This window comes from Lupinus angustifolius, chromosome LG20, assembly GCF_001865875.1.
Source record: "Lupinus angustifolius cultivar Tanjil chromosome LG20, LupAngTanjil_v1.0, whole genome shotgun sequence".
NCBI lineage: Eukaryota > Viridiplantae > Streptophyta > Magnoliopsida > Fabales > Fabaceae > Lupinus > Lupinus angustifolius.
The window spans coordinates 11,625,032-11,640,359 of record NC_032028.1 but is presented as its reverse complement, the minus strand read 5'-3'; the positions used below and the strand labels follow the sequence as shown (position 1 = coordinate 11,640,359).

General features: G+C 34.4%; 2 protein-coding genes across 4 annotated transcripts; both read left to right on the top strand.

Annotated features, from left to right (window-relative positions):
• LOC109336410 (interactor of constitutive active ROPs 2, chloroplastic-like) lies at positions 368–5,026 on the top strand. 3 transcript variants are annotated; one of them, XM_019572994.1, is made up of 5 exons: positions 368–545; positions 1,660–1,763; positions 2,341–2,524; positions 2,772–4,460; positions 4,553–5,026. In XM_019572994.1, exons 2-4 carry the CDS (start codon positions 1,744–1,746, stop codon positions 4,440–4,442), a joined length of 1,875 nt encoding a protein of 624 aa, XP_019428539.1. In that variant the 5' UTR covers positions 368–545; positions 1,660–1,743; the 3' UTR covers positions 4,443–4,460; positions 4,553–5,026. The 3 variants fall into 3 exon arrangements, with proteins under 3 accessions (XP_019428539.1, XP_019428538.1, XP_019428537.1); XM_019572993.1 differs by having other exon boundaries at positions 369–545; positions 1,673–1,763; positions 2,769–4,460; XM_019572992.1 differs by having other exon boundaries at positions 369–545; positions 2,769–4,460.
• LOC109334968 (40S ribosomal protein S23) lies at positions 13,740–15,328 on the top strand. The gene is made up of 4 exons (XM_019570971.1): positions 13,740–13,863; positions 14,520–14,675; positions 14,774–14,900; positions 15,044–15,328. The coding sequence occupies exons 1-4, from the start codon at positions 13,859–13,861 to the stop codon at positions 15,182–15,184; spliced, it is 429 nt and encodes a 142-aa protein (XP_019426516.1). The 5' UTR covers positions 13,740–13,858; the 3' UTR covers positions 15,185–15,328.

Below are 15,328 nucleotides of genomic sequence, written 5' to 3'. Positions count from 1 at the left end.
AAAATGTTAGTTAACGTTATTTAATGTTATTAATTAGGAGAATTTGTATGAAGATTTACTAATCAGATATAATTTTTGATTCCTAGTAATAACACTTATTAAAAATAATAGTCACACATCCAACACATCATAAAAGAGATTAATGTGAAGAAATACTTTTAATAGTATAAAAAAAATATGAGATTTAATTTCGAGTAGCATTTATTGAGATGTGAAACAACTTGAGCAAAGCCAACTCTTAAATTTGGAACTTTAATTATGGTTAATTAATACTCGGGAATTGGACACTTTAACATGTTGGCCACCCAGGTTTTAATAAACAAATCACGGTAACAAAGTAATTAATGACAACAACTTCGTTTTTGAAACGTTATTATTTCCCTGTTCCCTGTTCCTTTCTTCACTGACACACAAAAACAAGAGAGAGATTGTGAAAATTTCTGACACCTTTCAAAAACACCTTCACCCTTGTCCTTCATTCCCTTAAACTAGGGTTTTTGTTTCAATCACTGAACCTTACACCACTGAATCATTATCCATTAACTGTATGAATAGTAATACTAAGTGTTTATTTACTCTGTTTCTTAACTTTGTTGTTGTGTTCTTCGTCTGCCTCCATTTCTCATTGGTTACTCCTTTTCTTTGTTTCATGTTCCATTATACTATCATATTTGGTTGCAAAATTTGAACTTTTTCTTTTGGGTATAGTTTATGAGATATTTCTGACTTAAGTTACACTGTTAGTTGTTACATTTTTATTCTTCTCTAAAGGAAATACCTTACATTTTCTGTCTTCTGTGTTTTTGTAAGATTTGGAAAATGAGGAGTACTCATGCACATGCTTTTGAAATGTTTGGGTATTTGTTATAGACACAGATTTGAGTTTTTTTTGTATGTCCTTTTGTTTTGGTTACTTTCTGTTTAACAAAGCTCTGTAAGTTGGTTGAGTTTTCTATTTGCAACACAACATTTTGATTTGAAGGGGTTTGTTCATTTACTGTTTTCTCTGTTTTTGTTGACTATATTTAGAATATTCTTTTGGGTTAGTAATTTGGTCTGAAGAGTGCATGTAGATCTGGGTTTTTCCCTCCATTTTCACACTGGATGAGATATAAAGTTAGAAAATCAGCTTTTACTTGTATGAGCTTCACATGTATCCTTTCATTTTGAAAGAAGCTTCTGGAAGTTCCCATTTGCAAAAATGTTTTTTTTTTTTTGCAGAAAAGAAACTTGAGCTTCTTTTATTGCTGTGAAATTTATGTTTTTGTTGACCACATGATGGACATAAAAAATGACATGTTTGTTGTGCAATGGGGTTGTTGTCATTATAGTTTGCTGTTGGTCCAAGGTTGCTCAAGTGTACCATAGTACTGGAGTAAAAGGAAGGAAAGGTCTAAAAAAAGTTGGAAAATGGTTTTCCATTAGTGATAATTTATTAACTTTTTTTGGTGTTATTTTAATTATGTTTTTATTTGTTGTGTTTTGGATTTGGTAGGTGATAGTGGAGTTAGTAGTGTACTTGGAGTTTCGTTGAAGGGATTATATGTGGTTTGTTTGTTAAGTTGTTTATGTTGTTGAATGCTAATCCGGGGTTATCATCTGCTGCAAAGTGCAAAGTATTGTAAATCACATTCCTTATGGTCTTTATTTCTTTATCAGGTTACTATTTCAGGAAGTGTTGTGGGTCAGGGGCTTTCAAAGAGAGATCTTTTAGTCTGCCCCTCTTTACTCAAATATTAAAATATGCAAACACCAAGAGCAAGGTAAGATTGTTGTTATTTAACACTTCTTTGCAGCATTCCATTTTTCTGTACTGTATGAAGAAGAATTCTCGGGGTCTAAATGAGACATGAATGGATTTTATTCGATCTACTAGGATTGGCTATAAAATCTAAGCTTTTTTCTTTGGCAAAGAAATCTGATTTTATTTTTTTAATCGGAGCTGATTTTTTACTCAACGAATCATATTACAGTATGTTTTTTCAAACAAATTTGTTATAATTATTTCTGGGATTATGTTAGGTTTGAATCACTCACTACCTTTTATCTATTAGCTTTAGATGTAATGATAACTCCTTATGATCATGTTGCGTTAAGTCTGTTCTTAGTACTTATAATAGGATAACTGGTAAATGGTTTTATATCCATGGCGTTATATTGTTCCCCTTATTATATGTAGAAAACAAGTTTTCTTGTGTTGATCCCATATTATTCCGAAAATTTGACGAACTAAGCCTAATTTGACCATCCTGCTATGTTATCTCTAAGCTTTTTGATCTGCATTCTACATTTGTTTATGAATACTGATCGGTAATTTGACATATTGTTGGCCGTGGGCAGAAGTGGTACTTCAGAAGTCCCCCAAAGGAAATCTCCTGCAACTCCTCGGACTGCTCGCCATTTGAAAACACCAGGTTCTGATACTTACTCTGTCTCCTCTTCTCCAAATCCAGCAAGCACGACTCCAAAAAATAGGAGTCCAAAGGTCACTGAGCGCAAATCACCACGGAGTCCAATACCAGAGGTATTAAGTTAGCTTTTCGGCTAGGAGCCTAAAATTGAATAACCCTCCCCCCTTCTCCCGAGTCAGACTTACCTGTAAGAACTAGTAAATAGGAACCATTGATCTGTTACAGTGTTACTTATAGATATATATATATGTGTGTATAATAAGTCCAAACTCCAAAGTGTTTAAATTATTTCTAATTTCTTGTATTTTATTATTTAGTAGTTACTCTAACTTTTCCATCTTTATCATGTGGATCTAGAAGAAGCGACCAAGTAGGGTCCAGGAATTGGAGTCACAGCTTGCTCAACTTCAAGATGATCTGAAGAGAGCTAAGGACCAACTCAACTCATCTGAGTCATGGAAGAGAAAAGCGCAGCAGGAGGCTGAAGAGGCAAAGAAACAACTTTTAGCAATGTCAAAAGATCTGGAGGATTCCCGACAACAGCTTATGGAAATATCTGGTTCTGAAGAAGAACGGCTTCAAGAGCTCCGTAAAATTTCTCAGGATCGAGATCGTGCATGGCAATCTGAACTAGATGCTGTCCAGAAGCAGCACACAATGGATTCAGCTGCTTTGGCATCTGCCATGAATGAAATCCAGAAACTGAAAATTCAGCTTGAGAGAGTACGTGAATCTGAAGCCACCCAGATTAGCAATGCAGAGTCAGCAGATTCTGAGATCCAGGACTTGAGCATGGAACTTGATAAAACTCTTTCTTTAGTGGAAAAGCTGAAAAATGAGGTAAGAGATTGCGAAGAATCTGAAACCCGGGGTTTGGAAGTAGTTGGTAAAACTCAAATGCAATTGGAAGCAGCAAATAAGACTGTGGAAACACTCCAGATAGAAGGTATGAAAGTGTCAGAAGCATACAAATCCTTAGCTTTAGAGTTGGAGCAATCAAGAACTCAAGTAAAATCATTGGAGGAACTTGTGAGCAAACTCCAGGCTGATTTTGCTAGCGGTGCTAACGAAGTTACATCAAGTCCAATAAATGAAACAGGAGTTCTACCGGAAAATGTGGAAAATGAAGAGATAAATCAACTAAAATCTGAGCTTATATCTGTCAAATCTGAAGTAGGGCAGTTAAAATCTGCATTGGAGGTTGCTGAGGTAAGATACCAACAAGAGTATATTCAGAGCACATTGCAGATTAGAAGTGCTTATGAACAACTGGAGCATACAAAATCAGAATCTAGTCTGAGACAGGCTGAATTATATGAGGAATTGAAAAGAGCCGGAGCTAATATCGAAGAACTAAAGAAAACCCTGATGGACAAGGAATCTCAGCTGCAGGATGTATCAGAGGAAAACGAGGAGCTCAAGTCTAGGATAAACCATCCTACAGAAAGAGAATCTGAACTTCTGATGGAGCAAAATGAATTGGATGCTGATATAGCTGAGTTGAAGGGAAGATTATTGGACAGAGAGACAGAACTGCAAAACATATCTGAGGAAAACAATGCACTGAAGATGGAAATAAAGAAGGGGGAATTGGAGAAGAATAAGATTACTGATGAGGCTGTTGCTTTGGCTGAAGCATCAAGGGCTGCAGAGCAAGAAGCAGTGATGAAACTTGGCTATGCAGCCGAAGAAGCGGATAAAAGTAACAAAAGAGTAGCACGAGTAACTGAGCAGTTAGATGCCATGCAGGCCGTGAATTCCGAGTTAGAGGCTGAATTGAGGAGATTAAAAGTGCAGTCGGACCAATGGAGAAAAGCTGCCGAAGCAGCTGCTGCTATGCTTTCTAATGGAAACAATGGGAAGCTTGTGGAGAGAACAGGTTCACTAGACAGTAGCTACAACAGCAGCTACAGTTCTATTAATGGCAAGATGAGTTCGCCTTATTCAGAAGACACGGATGATGAGTCGCCCAAGAAGAAGAATTCAAACATGTTGAAGAAGATCGGAGTGTTATGGAAGAAGAGTCATTAATAAATGGATATATGTCAGGTATTGTTTCGATTTATTACACACTAATTCCATACATGTTAGATTATGTTTTTTTTTCTTTCGTTACTTATTTTTTGTATTTTTATTGTCAGGTTCTTTTGTGGGTTGATTACCAATCAAGCAATCCTCAGAGGCATTTGTGTTAAGAAATTCATGTCAAAATGTTTATGAAGATACATCAAAACCGCTGAGATTCAGTGTTTCTAGCTCCCTAACTTGGTGATTGCTTCTGCTTTGTAATGTTGCAGATCCTACATGAATTTGTTCTTTATGACAATGTCGTCTCCTACCTAGTAAGTGTATGTTTGGTTCAGCTTTTATTTTATGCAAACGTGAGTTTGTTCCAAAGCTGCCCATAATAGCTTTTTTATTTTGCTTTCATCAATCTTGACATTTTACTTTTCTACCTTAAATCCAAACATTCACTTAAGTAGTTAGAGGGAAAAGTGAGGGAGGAAAATTGTTTCTATCATGTTATTTGTGACTAATGTGTGTATTGTTTCCCTTGGTAATTTGGAATTTTGTAATTTCCAATTATTGTTCATGTATTAGAGATCTTTCATGCATTCCTTATGGTGTTATTGATATTTTCCTTTTTGCTTTTCCTGTTAAATAAAGGGTCAAGGGCATGTTTGGTGATTAGCCATGTACTTAGCTAATATATTACTAAAGGTTGTTTCTTTCTCAATTGGTTTCATTAATTGTTTGTGACATGATCGCTTAATTGGTGGTGGAAGGAATGTTGTGAAACTTGAGCCGGATATCAAACCAGAAAAGGTCTCGTATTAGGTTTAACCGGTTTAAATGAGTAAACCGTCTAGTCGAACAAGATGATTTCATATAAAATTTATCATTTTTATTTATAAATATATAGTTATATATAAATACAAAATTTTATATAATTAATAATTATATATAATTATATTGAAATAACATAATTTCCATCTTTTTTGTACAGGAGTAAAACATTACATTAGAGTAGTGTTTTATTTTTTTTTAAATTTTAAGTGAACCATACGGTTCACTTCCCGGGTTATTGTGGTTCAATCGCATTTAATATGGTTGAATCAGAATTTCTCTGGTTCAAAGCGGTCCAACCCCTCATTTAGTTAAGACTATAAACCGGAGCTGTTTTCAAGTTCGGTCAGTGGTCAAACCGGTTGGATCATCTAGTCTAGTCCGGTTATCACAACACTGGGTGGAAGTATTGTATTTGTATAAGTGTAAAAGCTATGATTCCATTTCCGGAAGTGACATTTGTTTGTTTAAAGGAGTAATCATAAAACACGAAAGAAATTAATTTCTTATCTATAGATTAATGAGATATCTTGGTTAATACTAACAAATTGGTTAAATTAATTGTCGTGAAATGCTAATTCACAAAAATGTAAGAATGAGATTACAATTAAGATGGGTGAATTAGTTGACTTAAAATTATGTCCACATTTCTGCAAAAAAAAACAAGAGTTAAAGTGTAGCATAAAATATATGCAGAAATTAACCAAATAAATAATCAAAGAGATAAGAGAGAAGAAAATACACAAGGATTTTTATACTGGTTCACCTTCTTGTCCACCGAAGGCTACGTCCAGTACTCCTACGGCACATGATATTTTTCCACAAAAGATTATGAGTTGTAATTACAATATCTCACCCCGAGATCTCTATGTACCTAACACACTCCCTAATCTTTATTCACTTTTGGAAAAACACATTTCCAAGTGATTCTATCATCTTTCTTATCACACCCTTGTGAAAGAAAGTATTCTACAATAACAATGAAGAATGTTCAACAATGGCGGAATTGCCTTTACAAGTTTGAAAGTAACGTAACTTGCAATCCAATTGACTCTTTTGTATACTTCGTAATAATGTTCTTTATAAGTTGGTAAACTTGAAACACTTTACTTTAAGCAACTTCAAAAAAATCAACTTTGAAAGTTAAGAACTAGTTGTCAAAAGTGTAGAAAATAATTTCAGAATGTTTGTAAGAGCTTTTGAAATATGTATGAGAGTTGTGTGTATTTGTATGTGAGATTCAATGCTTTTAAATAGATTTTCCAATCACCCATTGTGCCTCTACGAAAGGTAGGAATAGATTGGAGTGAATACATTTCGTTTGGGATGAAAACTTTCATTTTGAAATCTGAAATCTAGTAAAATAACACTCAGTAATCAATTACATCAAGTGGGTAATCGATTGCCCAAGCATTTTGTCCACTGATCATTTAATTTCGAATTAGAGTAATCGATTACAGCAAGTTGAGTAATCGGTTACTCAACTTCATTAACACTGGTTCCCAACTTTTCTCCCCCTTTTGACTTCATCAAAAAGTAGAAAAGCCAAGAGTTTCCAGCGTAATATATATATATATATATATATATATATATACATCATACATATTCATAAGATATAAAATAAATATCGCAATGCATATCATAAAAACATAGATGTTCAGATATTTGATCACAAATAACAACAAAATAACATAAAGCAAATTTTGTCTGAAAATATGAAATGATTACAACTATAAAATCAGTTCAGAGACATTCATCAAAACAAACAGAAATCCTAGACATAATCTAAGACTCAGGCTCAGAGCTGTCTTCATCAACGTCCATGCTACTCAGCTTAGAAGAGAGATCATCTAATTAGAAGGCATGACAGTAGATGAGGAAGATTGAGCATGAAACTTAGAAGGTTGAGGTTTAGGAGGGTTAGGATTGGTAGGTTCTGGTTGATCAGTAGGTGCATTTGGTCTATCAGATCGATACTTATAGGTGCGACGATCAATAAGATCTATGGAAAAACCCATTTTGTGGACAACTTCCACATCAATCTTGCTTTCGCGAAGATTTAGAGCGGCCTTGGTTTCGTCATTAGTAGATACACTGAAATGTTCAAGAATATTGGTTATGAAAATTGCATAGGGCACGGGGCTTTGAGTTCCTCGAACATTCCACATTTGTCTCATTATCATCGTAGCCCAATTGATTTTGATGTTATACTTCATAGCATACATCAATTGAAGTTCTATGTCACTGATTTGAGAATAGTTTGAAAATTTAGGCAAAATGACATAGCTCAAAAAGTAATGAAGCAAACGGTCTACAAGTTTGTGATGTCCAGCAGATAAAATATCTCTATTTTTAACAGTCTCACCAAATCTCTATTGCTTACACATTTCTATTTTCTCTTTAGAAATTCTACACATAGTGGTAGAAATCTTTTCGATCATGATTATCCAATTCACATACAAGGTCGAAATCTGTTATGCTACCTTGATAGGGTATGTTACAGAATAATGAACTAAAAGTTTTCAAATCCAAAACAATGTCTTTTCCTTTCATATAGAAAGTAAGACAATTTTTCTGAAAGTTCATGTTGCAATAAAATACTCGAACAAGTTCAGAAATAAATGACATTAGTTTCACAGCAAAAGTCAAAAAGATTTTGTTGCCGTAAAAGATAAGGAAAAAGAGAGTTTTTAAATTCAAAATTCCCTACATTACCGTATTTTAGAGTAAAAATATCTCGACCATGAAAGTGCTCCTCAAAGACTTTACGTTGTTCATCATTAGCAAAAGGTCTTGTCAAATCCAGAGAGTTAGACTCCAAAGATGAAGTTCCTTGGTTCCTTTTAGTCACATTTGTTTGTGGCTTCTTTGATCTAGAAGAGGAAGCCATTGATTGAGGTTTTTGAGTTTTTAGATTTTTGGGTTTTTGAGATTTTGGGTTTTTTTATTTAAGCCATTAAACACGAAAATGATGGTGTAGAAGTGTTTAGATTTGAAAATGTGATATGAATAGACACAAAAATCACCCAAAACAGATCAAAAACGAAAGTTTGAGAGCTTGAGAGGGTTGAGCACGAGAGAACACGAGTTGAGGAAGAATATGAGTTTGAAAAATTTTGAAAAAAATGCATAAAAAATACATATACAACTGCACAGAGTAATCAGTTACTCACTTTGAGTAATCAGTTAATCAAATTAAAAAATTTAAAATTTTCAAACAACAGCTTTGAGTAATCGATTACACACTTTGAGTAATCGGTTATCGAAACACGTTGTTCAACCCTGTAACCGATTACTTTCTAGTGTAATCGATTACTCACCCCATAAAAACTTATTTTAGGCAAAATTATGCTATAAAAATGATTTTTAACCCAAAATTTAAAAATTTTAAACATAAATAAACACTTTTAAGTACAAGTAGACATGAGATAAATATAATGAAGCACACATATAATCATATAATCATGTTAAGATAGGTAAGGTCCATCAAGAATGTCTAATTCTCGTCTAATTTTATAAAACTGTTCTTTAGCCAAGGGTTTAGTGAAAATATCTGCTAGTTTGTTATGAGTATCAACGAATTCTACAGTCACATTTTTCTTTTTGACATGGTCCCTAAGGAAGTGATGTCTTATATCTATGTGTTTGGTTCTAGAATGCATAACTGGATTCTTTGGAGGTTTATAACACTAGTATTGTCACATTTTAGAGGAGTGCAACATAAGTCTAAGTCATAATCTCGTAATTGTTGTTTAAACCACAACACTTGGGCACAATAACAATCTGCTGCTATATATTCAGCTTCAGCAGTGCTTAGGACAACACATGCTTGTTTCTTGCAAGACCAAGAGACTAAAGCATTTCCTAAAATATGACAAGTACCACTTGTACTTTTCCTCTTAGTTTTGCATCCAGCAAAATCTGAATCTGAATAACCAACTAAATCACATATACTTCCTTTTGGATACCACAGTCCAACGTCAGTTGTGCCTTTAAGATATTTCATGATTCTCTTAACAACAACTAAGTGTGATTCTTTTGGTTTAGATTGATAGTGAGCATACAGACATACACTAAACATGATATCAAGTCCATTGACAGTCAAATAAAAAAGAGATCTAATTATACCTCGATACTTTGACATTTCAATGCATTTTCCAGCTTCGTCTGTATCAGTGTACATACTAGATCCCATAGGAGTAGCTATTGGCTTACACTCATCCTTCTTCAATTGCATTCCATATGTCCAAGTCTTGAGATTCTATGAAGATTCTCATTCTGATTTTCCAAAAGTCATAACACTCTCCAACAAAGCTTGGAGGGCGGTTGATGTTGGAACCTTCTCCTATGAATGATCTTGATGCCATCTTTGATGTAGGATCATATTTGAAAATATCTTACTCAAAAATAGCTCTGATACCAATTGTAAGAATGAGATTGCAACTAAGAGAGGGAGAATTAGTTGACTTAAAATTATGGCCACTTTTTCTGCAAAATCAAGAGTTAAAGTGAAGCGGAAAATATATGCATAAATTAACCAAATAAATAATCAAAGAGATAAGGGAGAAGAGAGTACACAAGGATTTTTATATTGGTTCACTTTCTTGTCCACCAAAGGCTACGTCTAGTATTCTTGCAGCACAAGAGATTTTTCCACTGAAGATTATGAGTTGCAATTACAATATCTCACCCCGAGATCTCTATGTGTTTGTGCAGCGGAAGCGATCGTTGCACAGTGTTGGCCACAAGCAATCAAATAAATGCATACAATAAATAGAAGAGAAGAAACAAGAGAATTTGTTAATGAGGTTCAGTCAATTGTGCCTATATCAGCGAGAGCGTTGAGCGGCTACCAAGATATTATTAGAGAATAAGGATTATAGACCCTACCACACCCATAGGCCCACCTGCCCATGGAGTGTTTCTATTTGATGTTTATATCTGGTGCATATTATAACAAGGGACTTGAGTCCAATATATAACATTGGTTACTCTACTCTATTCCAATACTAGACAATGTGTTGCTAATACAATAATATATTTCAAGCATTCCCAACAATCTCCACTGTGATTGAAATAGACGAATATCTCGCTCCTTTTGGAACTCTACACAAGAATCTCCACCTTAGCGAATATCTAGCTTCACCTTGCTCAATGTCTAATTCTCTTTAACAATTGTTCCACATAAGAGTTTGCTCCCCTTCAGCATAAACCTTCTGAGTATCCTTGATGATGTTACCAAGAGCCTAGCTCTCCAAACTTGTAGTGCAACTTCTCGTACCGCCATCAAATGGAACACGCCGTCTAGCCACCTATTGTTAGGAAGTCTTTCGATATATTGGAACCTCTGCACAAAAGTGTACAAACAATCGTCCTCTTCAATACTTGGTCAAACTGAACCTTGGAGCTTCCTTGGAAAGCCTCAACCGCTACCACCATTGTCTACTCCGACAATCCTAGTTCAAAAGAACTATCATACTCCACTATAAGGAATATACCCACAACACACACCTTACGTCAATACTAACTAATGTTCGTGTCACATCATTGCATCCAAGCCAATGCCCATGTCATACCTATGCATCTCTACCAATGCTCGTGTTATAACTTGCATCAAAGTCAATGCCCATGTTACACCCTACATCAAAGTCAGTGAGCGCCTCTATGCTTTTGTGAATCTGCTAACAATTAACATCTTTCACTATTACGTCTCAGACACACCATTAGGATATTTCACTTCTCATCTCAAATGAGAACATTCTCTCAACATCTAGAGAGATATTGTCAGCACCTCTCTCTACGTCAAACTCAACACATGAGTCTCTATCTCCACCTTGATCCTAACCCAATACATGAACTTATGGGTTCTGAATCAATACATACATCACCCACACCACAGTTCTGCCATATTTCCTTTTCCTTCAACTCATCTACTCTATCCTTGCATAATACCTTTGATGCATCTTGTCTAGCCATCGCGCCTCACCCTCTTTAGCCATTATCTGACGTCTGGGTTAAGAGTCATATATCAATTGGCTCTTATACCAATTGTTGGTGCAGCGGAAGCGATCGTTGCGCAGTGTTGGCCACAAGCAATCAAATAAAGACATACAATAAATAGAAGAGAAGAAACAAGAGAATTTGTTAACGGGGTTTGGTCAATTGTGCCTACGTCCCCAAGAGCGCTGAGCGGCTACCAAGATATTATTAGAGAATAAGATTACAAACCTTACCACACCCATGGGCCCACATGCCCATGAGGTGTTTCTATTTGGTGCTTATATCTGGTGCACATTATAACAAGGGACTTGAGTCCAATATATAACATTGGTTACTCTACTCTATTCCAATACTAGACAATGTGGGACTAATACAATAATATATTTCAAGCATTCCCAACATTATGTACCTTACACACTCCTAATCCTTATTCACTCTTGGAAAAACACATTTCCAAGTGATTCTAATCCCCTTTCTTATCGCACCCTTATGAAAGAGAGTATTCTGCAATAACAATGAAGAATGTTCAACAATGGTAGAATTGCCTTTACAAGTTTGAAAGTAATGTAACTTGCAATCCAATCAACTCTTTTGTATACTTAGTAATAATGTTTTTTATAAGTTGGTAAAGTTGAAACACTTTACTTTAAGCAACTTCAGAAAAATCAACTTTGAAAGTTAAGAACTAGTTCCTAAAAGTGCAGAAAATAATTTCAGAATGTGCATAAGAGCTTTTGAAATTTGTATAACAGTTGTGTGTGTTTATATGTGAGATTCAATGCCTTTAAATAGATTTTTCAATCACCCATTGTACCTTTACGAAAGGTAGGAATAGATTGGAGTGAAGACATTTCGTTTGGGATATAAACCATTCATTTTGAAATCTGAAATCTGATAAAACAACATTCAGTAATCGATTACATCAAGTGGGTAATCGATTACTCAAACGTTCTGTCCACTGATCATTTAATTTTGAATTAGAGTAATCGATTACAACAAGTTGAGTAATCAGTTACTCAACTTCATTAACACTGGTAATCTGTTACTCAAAGATAGTAATGGATTACTCTGATGAGTTTTAAGTTGGATAACTCTTTTCTCACGCATGTAACCTGTTTCTTAGATGTAGTAACCCGTTACACACTATTTTTAAAATTGTTTTGAATAAATTGAAGTGTTTCAATTTTCTTTTAAAAATAGTTTGAGCATTACTACTATCGTATATTCATAAGTATTCTTCATTTTCTTCTTTTTGGTGATGCTGGTGTCTTTATCAAAATCGTGTGAAGGTAGGAGCAAAGATTTTCTTCCCAAAAAAAATATTAAAATGTAATAAAAGTCAATCCAGTCACTCACGATGGCTATGTATGTAATATTGGACTCCAAAGTGGTGTTTTGCAATTGTTGTTTGTGCAATTTTCCTTATTAATTTACCGTGCATATCAAATATAATTAATATGAATTGAAAAAATTAGCTTGTCGATAAAGTTTAATAAATAAAAAATTACATATTGTAAGCTTTCCTATTTCCCCACTAAGTCTTTTCAACATATGTTATCGTTGAGGAGGAGCCTAATAAATTTTATGCACAAACTAAAGTTTGAAACTCTTTGGTTAAAGGGAGCTCCTACAACGATTAAGAACTCTACTTCTTATGATAAAAGTAGGTTGGGACGATTTACACAAACATCATCAATACATCTCTAAGTATTAGTGTAAGAATAAGATATTTTATGGAATTAACCTCTACTAGTTCAATATGTCAAAATTAAGACATTTCTTCTTCAAATCTTCCATAAGATATAAATCCACTTCATTTTTATTCATTTTCTCATGAAGATTCATGTTCTTCTCAAATTCCATTACAACTAAAACTTCAATAGGTTCATCAAAATTCCATTTCAATTTCTTGGGTCTGTCCTTCAAAATTTCCTCTTCATTCATGAACAATCTATACTTACCAAACATTTGGTATAATATATCTTTTATCTTTTCTCACAAAATCTAGCATCATATTTATCATGAATCCTTTCCAAGTCCCAATTAACAAAATGAAACTTACAAGAGTAAAGTATGAGAACAATAAAGACTATTCTCCATTACTTATTATATTTTACTTTCATTTTTATAACAACATTATCAAACAATGGGTCAGGACTCTCAATCCAGTCACTTAAGTTTAAATAATAAAATGAAAACAATAGTTTATATGACAAACTTTACTCCTATGTATTTAACTAAGAGGTCATACATTAGTTTATGAGGAAGAAGGGTTTATGGTATTTTGGGCGGAAAAATATAATAGGTTTAAATACGAGATATAAATTTTAATTTTTCCCCTCAAAAAATACATTCTTATTCAGCAATTTTACATTTAAACATAAGAGAACCAAGAAAAATAGGCCCAGTAACGTTCAGGCCCAAAGATTTTGTGTGCTTCGGTATCAGAAATAGACCCAACAGTTTTTTTTTCCCACTGTGCTCTCACACTATAAAAGCGCAACACAACTCTCATTTCAAAGATTAGGGTTTTGTTTTGCAGTTGCTGCACGCTCATTCTCCATAGCCTCTAGCAGAAGAACAAGCCAGCCTTCGTCACCATGGGGTAATGAAACTCTGCATTACATTCTCTAAAGTCCTTTTTTTTTTGCATTATCCCAAAATTGAATGTTAAAGGATGAACTTTAGTTCGCGGATTTCTGTGTACTTTCGATGGATCCGTGTATAATCAAATCTTGTAGTGGTTTATTAGTTAATCCCATATGAAAAGTTTGTCTTTTTCTACCATGGGTCTTCTATGATTACCATAATAGGTTATAGATTGTATTTTTTTCTTCTTCCCCTTTATGTTGAGTTGGGATTACATTCTAAAAAATTCCTCATTCATGGTCATAGTTTCTTGTAGATTTTATTTGTTCTTAGTTTTAAGATTTAAGCAAGTGGGTTGATGTTTTATTTTTTAATTGTTTGTCATTAGAGTAATTAAGAATTTTTTATTTAGGAAGAAAATGTATTGACTTAATTACACCTATTGTTCCAAAAGTACCTCTCCTTTAGAGAGGTTAGTGTAAATTCATTCACCAACCTTTGATTATATATTTATGTAAAAATAGCATAAACATTAATGGAATGGAGATTGATGTAAACAAGAGTTATGCTGTATGTGATTAAGCTAAACCTCTAGAGTTGGCATTGCAATTCCCCTTTTGATCTAAATGGGAGCACAAAATGTTGAAAGTAAATTTTCTTACTTGTCTGCAGTAAGACACGTGGAATGGGAGCTGCTCGCAAGCTGAAGTCCCACCGCAGGAGGCAAAGGTGGGCCGACAAGTCATACAAGAAATCCCATCTTGGCAATGAATGGAAGAAGCCTTTTGCTGGTTCATCCCATGCCAAGGGTATTGTCCTTGAGAAGATGTAAGATCATTTAACTTAGTCTCTATTCTTATTTCTTTTACTAGATATTTCTTCGATCCGAGCATTTGTTTAAAGTTATTATGGTGATCTATGTGCAGAGGTATTGAGGCTAAGCAGCCCAACTCTGCTATTCGTAAGTGTGCCAGGGTTCAACTCATCAAAAATGGCAAGAAGATTGCTGCTTTTGTCCCCAATGATGGTTGCTTGAACTACATTGAAGAGAATGTAAGTACCCTTGACCACATAAATATGCCATTTTGTCTAACTTCTAAATACTGCAATATCTGCCAGTGTTTTCAATTCTTTTTTCATCTCTTTTTAGTAAAATTAGTTATATTCAGCATTTAACTTGTTGTCTGTGATTGTAGGACGAAGTCTTGATTGCTGGATTTGGACGAAAGGGTCATGCCGTGGGAGATATTCCTGGTGTCCGATTCAAGGTTGTGAAGGTCTCTGGTGTTTCTCTCCTTGCTCTTTTCAAGGAGAAGAAGGAGAAGCCAAGATCTTAAATTTGTATTTTGTGGAATGCCTCCACTCTTTGCTTTCAGTAGTTTCTCTGAAAACTTATGAATATTGTTTGAATGAGTTTTGTGGACTATTTTGCATCTTTACTAGTTTTGTTACTGAACTCAAATCAATTTACATTTTAGCTT

What these genes read in the sequence shown, in the direction of transcription:
- LOC109334968 (XM_019570971.1), top strand. An exon ending in GGTATTGTCCTTGAGAAGAT is followed by an intron (nt 14,676 to 14,773) that starts GTAAGATCATTT and finishes ATCTATGTGCAG; the next exon opens with AGGTATTGAGGCTAAGCAGC. An exon ending in TGAACTACATTGAAGAGAAT is followed by an intron (nt 14,901 to 15,043) that starts GTAAGTACCCTT and finishes CTGTGATTGTAG; the next exon opens with GACGAAGTCTTGATTGCTGG.
- LOC109336410 (XM_019572993.1), top strand. Translation starts at nt 1,744, where the DNA reads ATGCAAACACCAAGAGCAAG. An exon ending in ATGCAAACACCAAGAGCAAG is followed by an intron (nt 1,764 to 2,340) that starts GTAAGATTGTTG and finishes GGCCGTGGGCAG; the next exon opens with AAGTGGTACTTCAGAAGTCC. An exon ending in CACGGAGTCCAATACCAGAG is followed by an intron (nt 2,525 to 2,768) that starts GTATTAAGTTAG and finishes ATGTGGATCTAG; the next exon opens with AAGAAGCGACCAAGTAGGGT.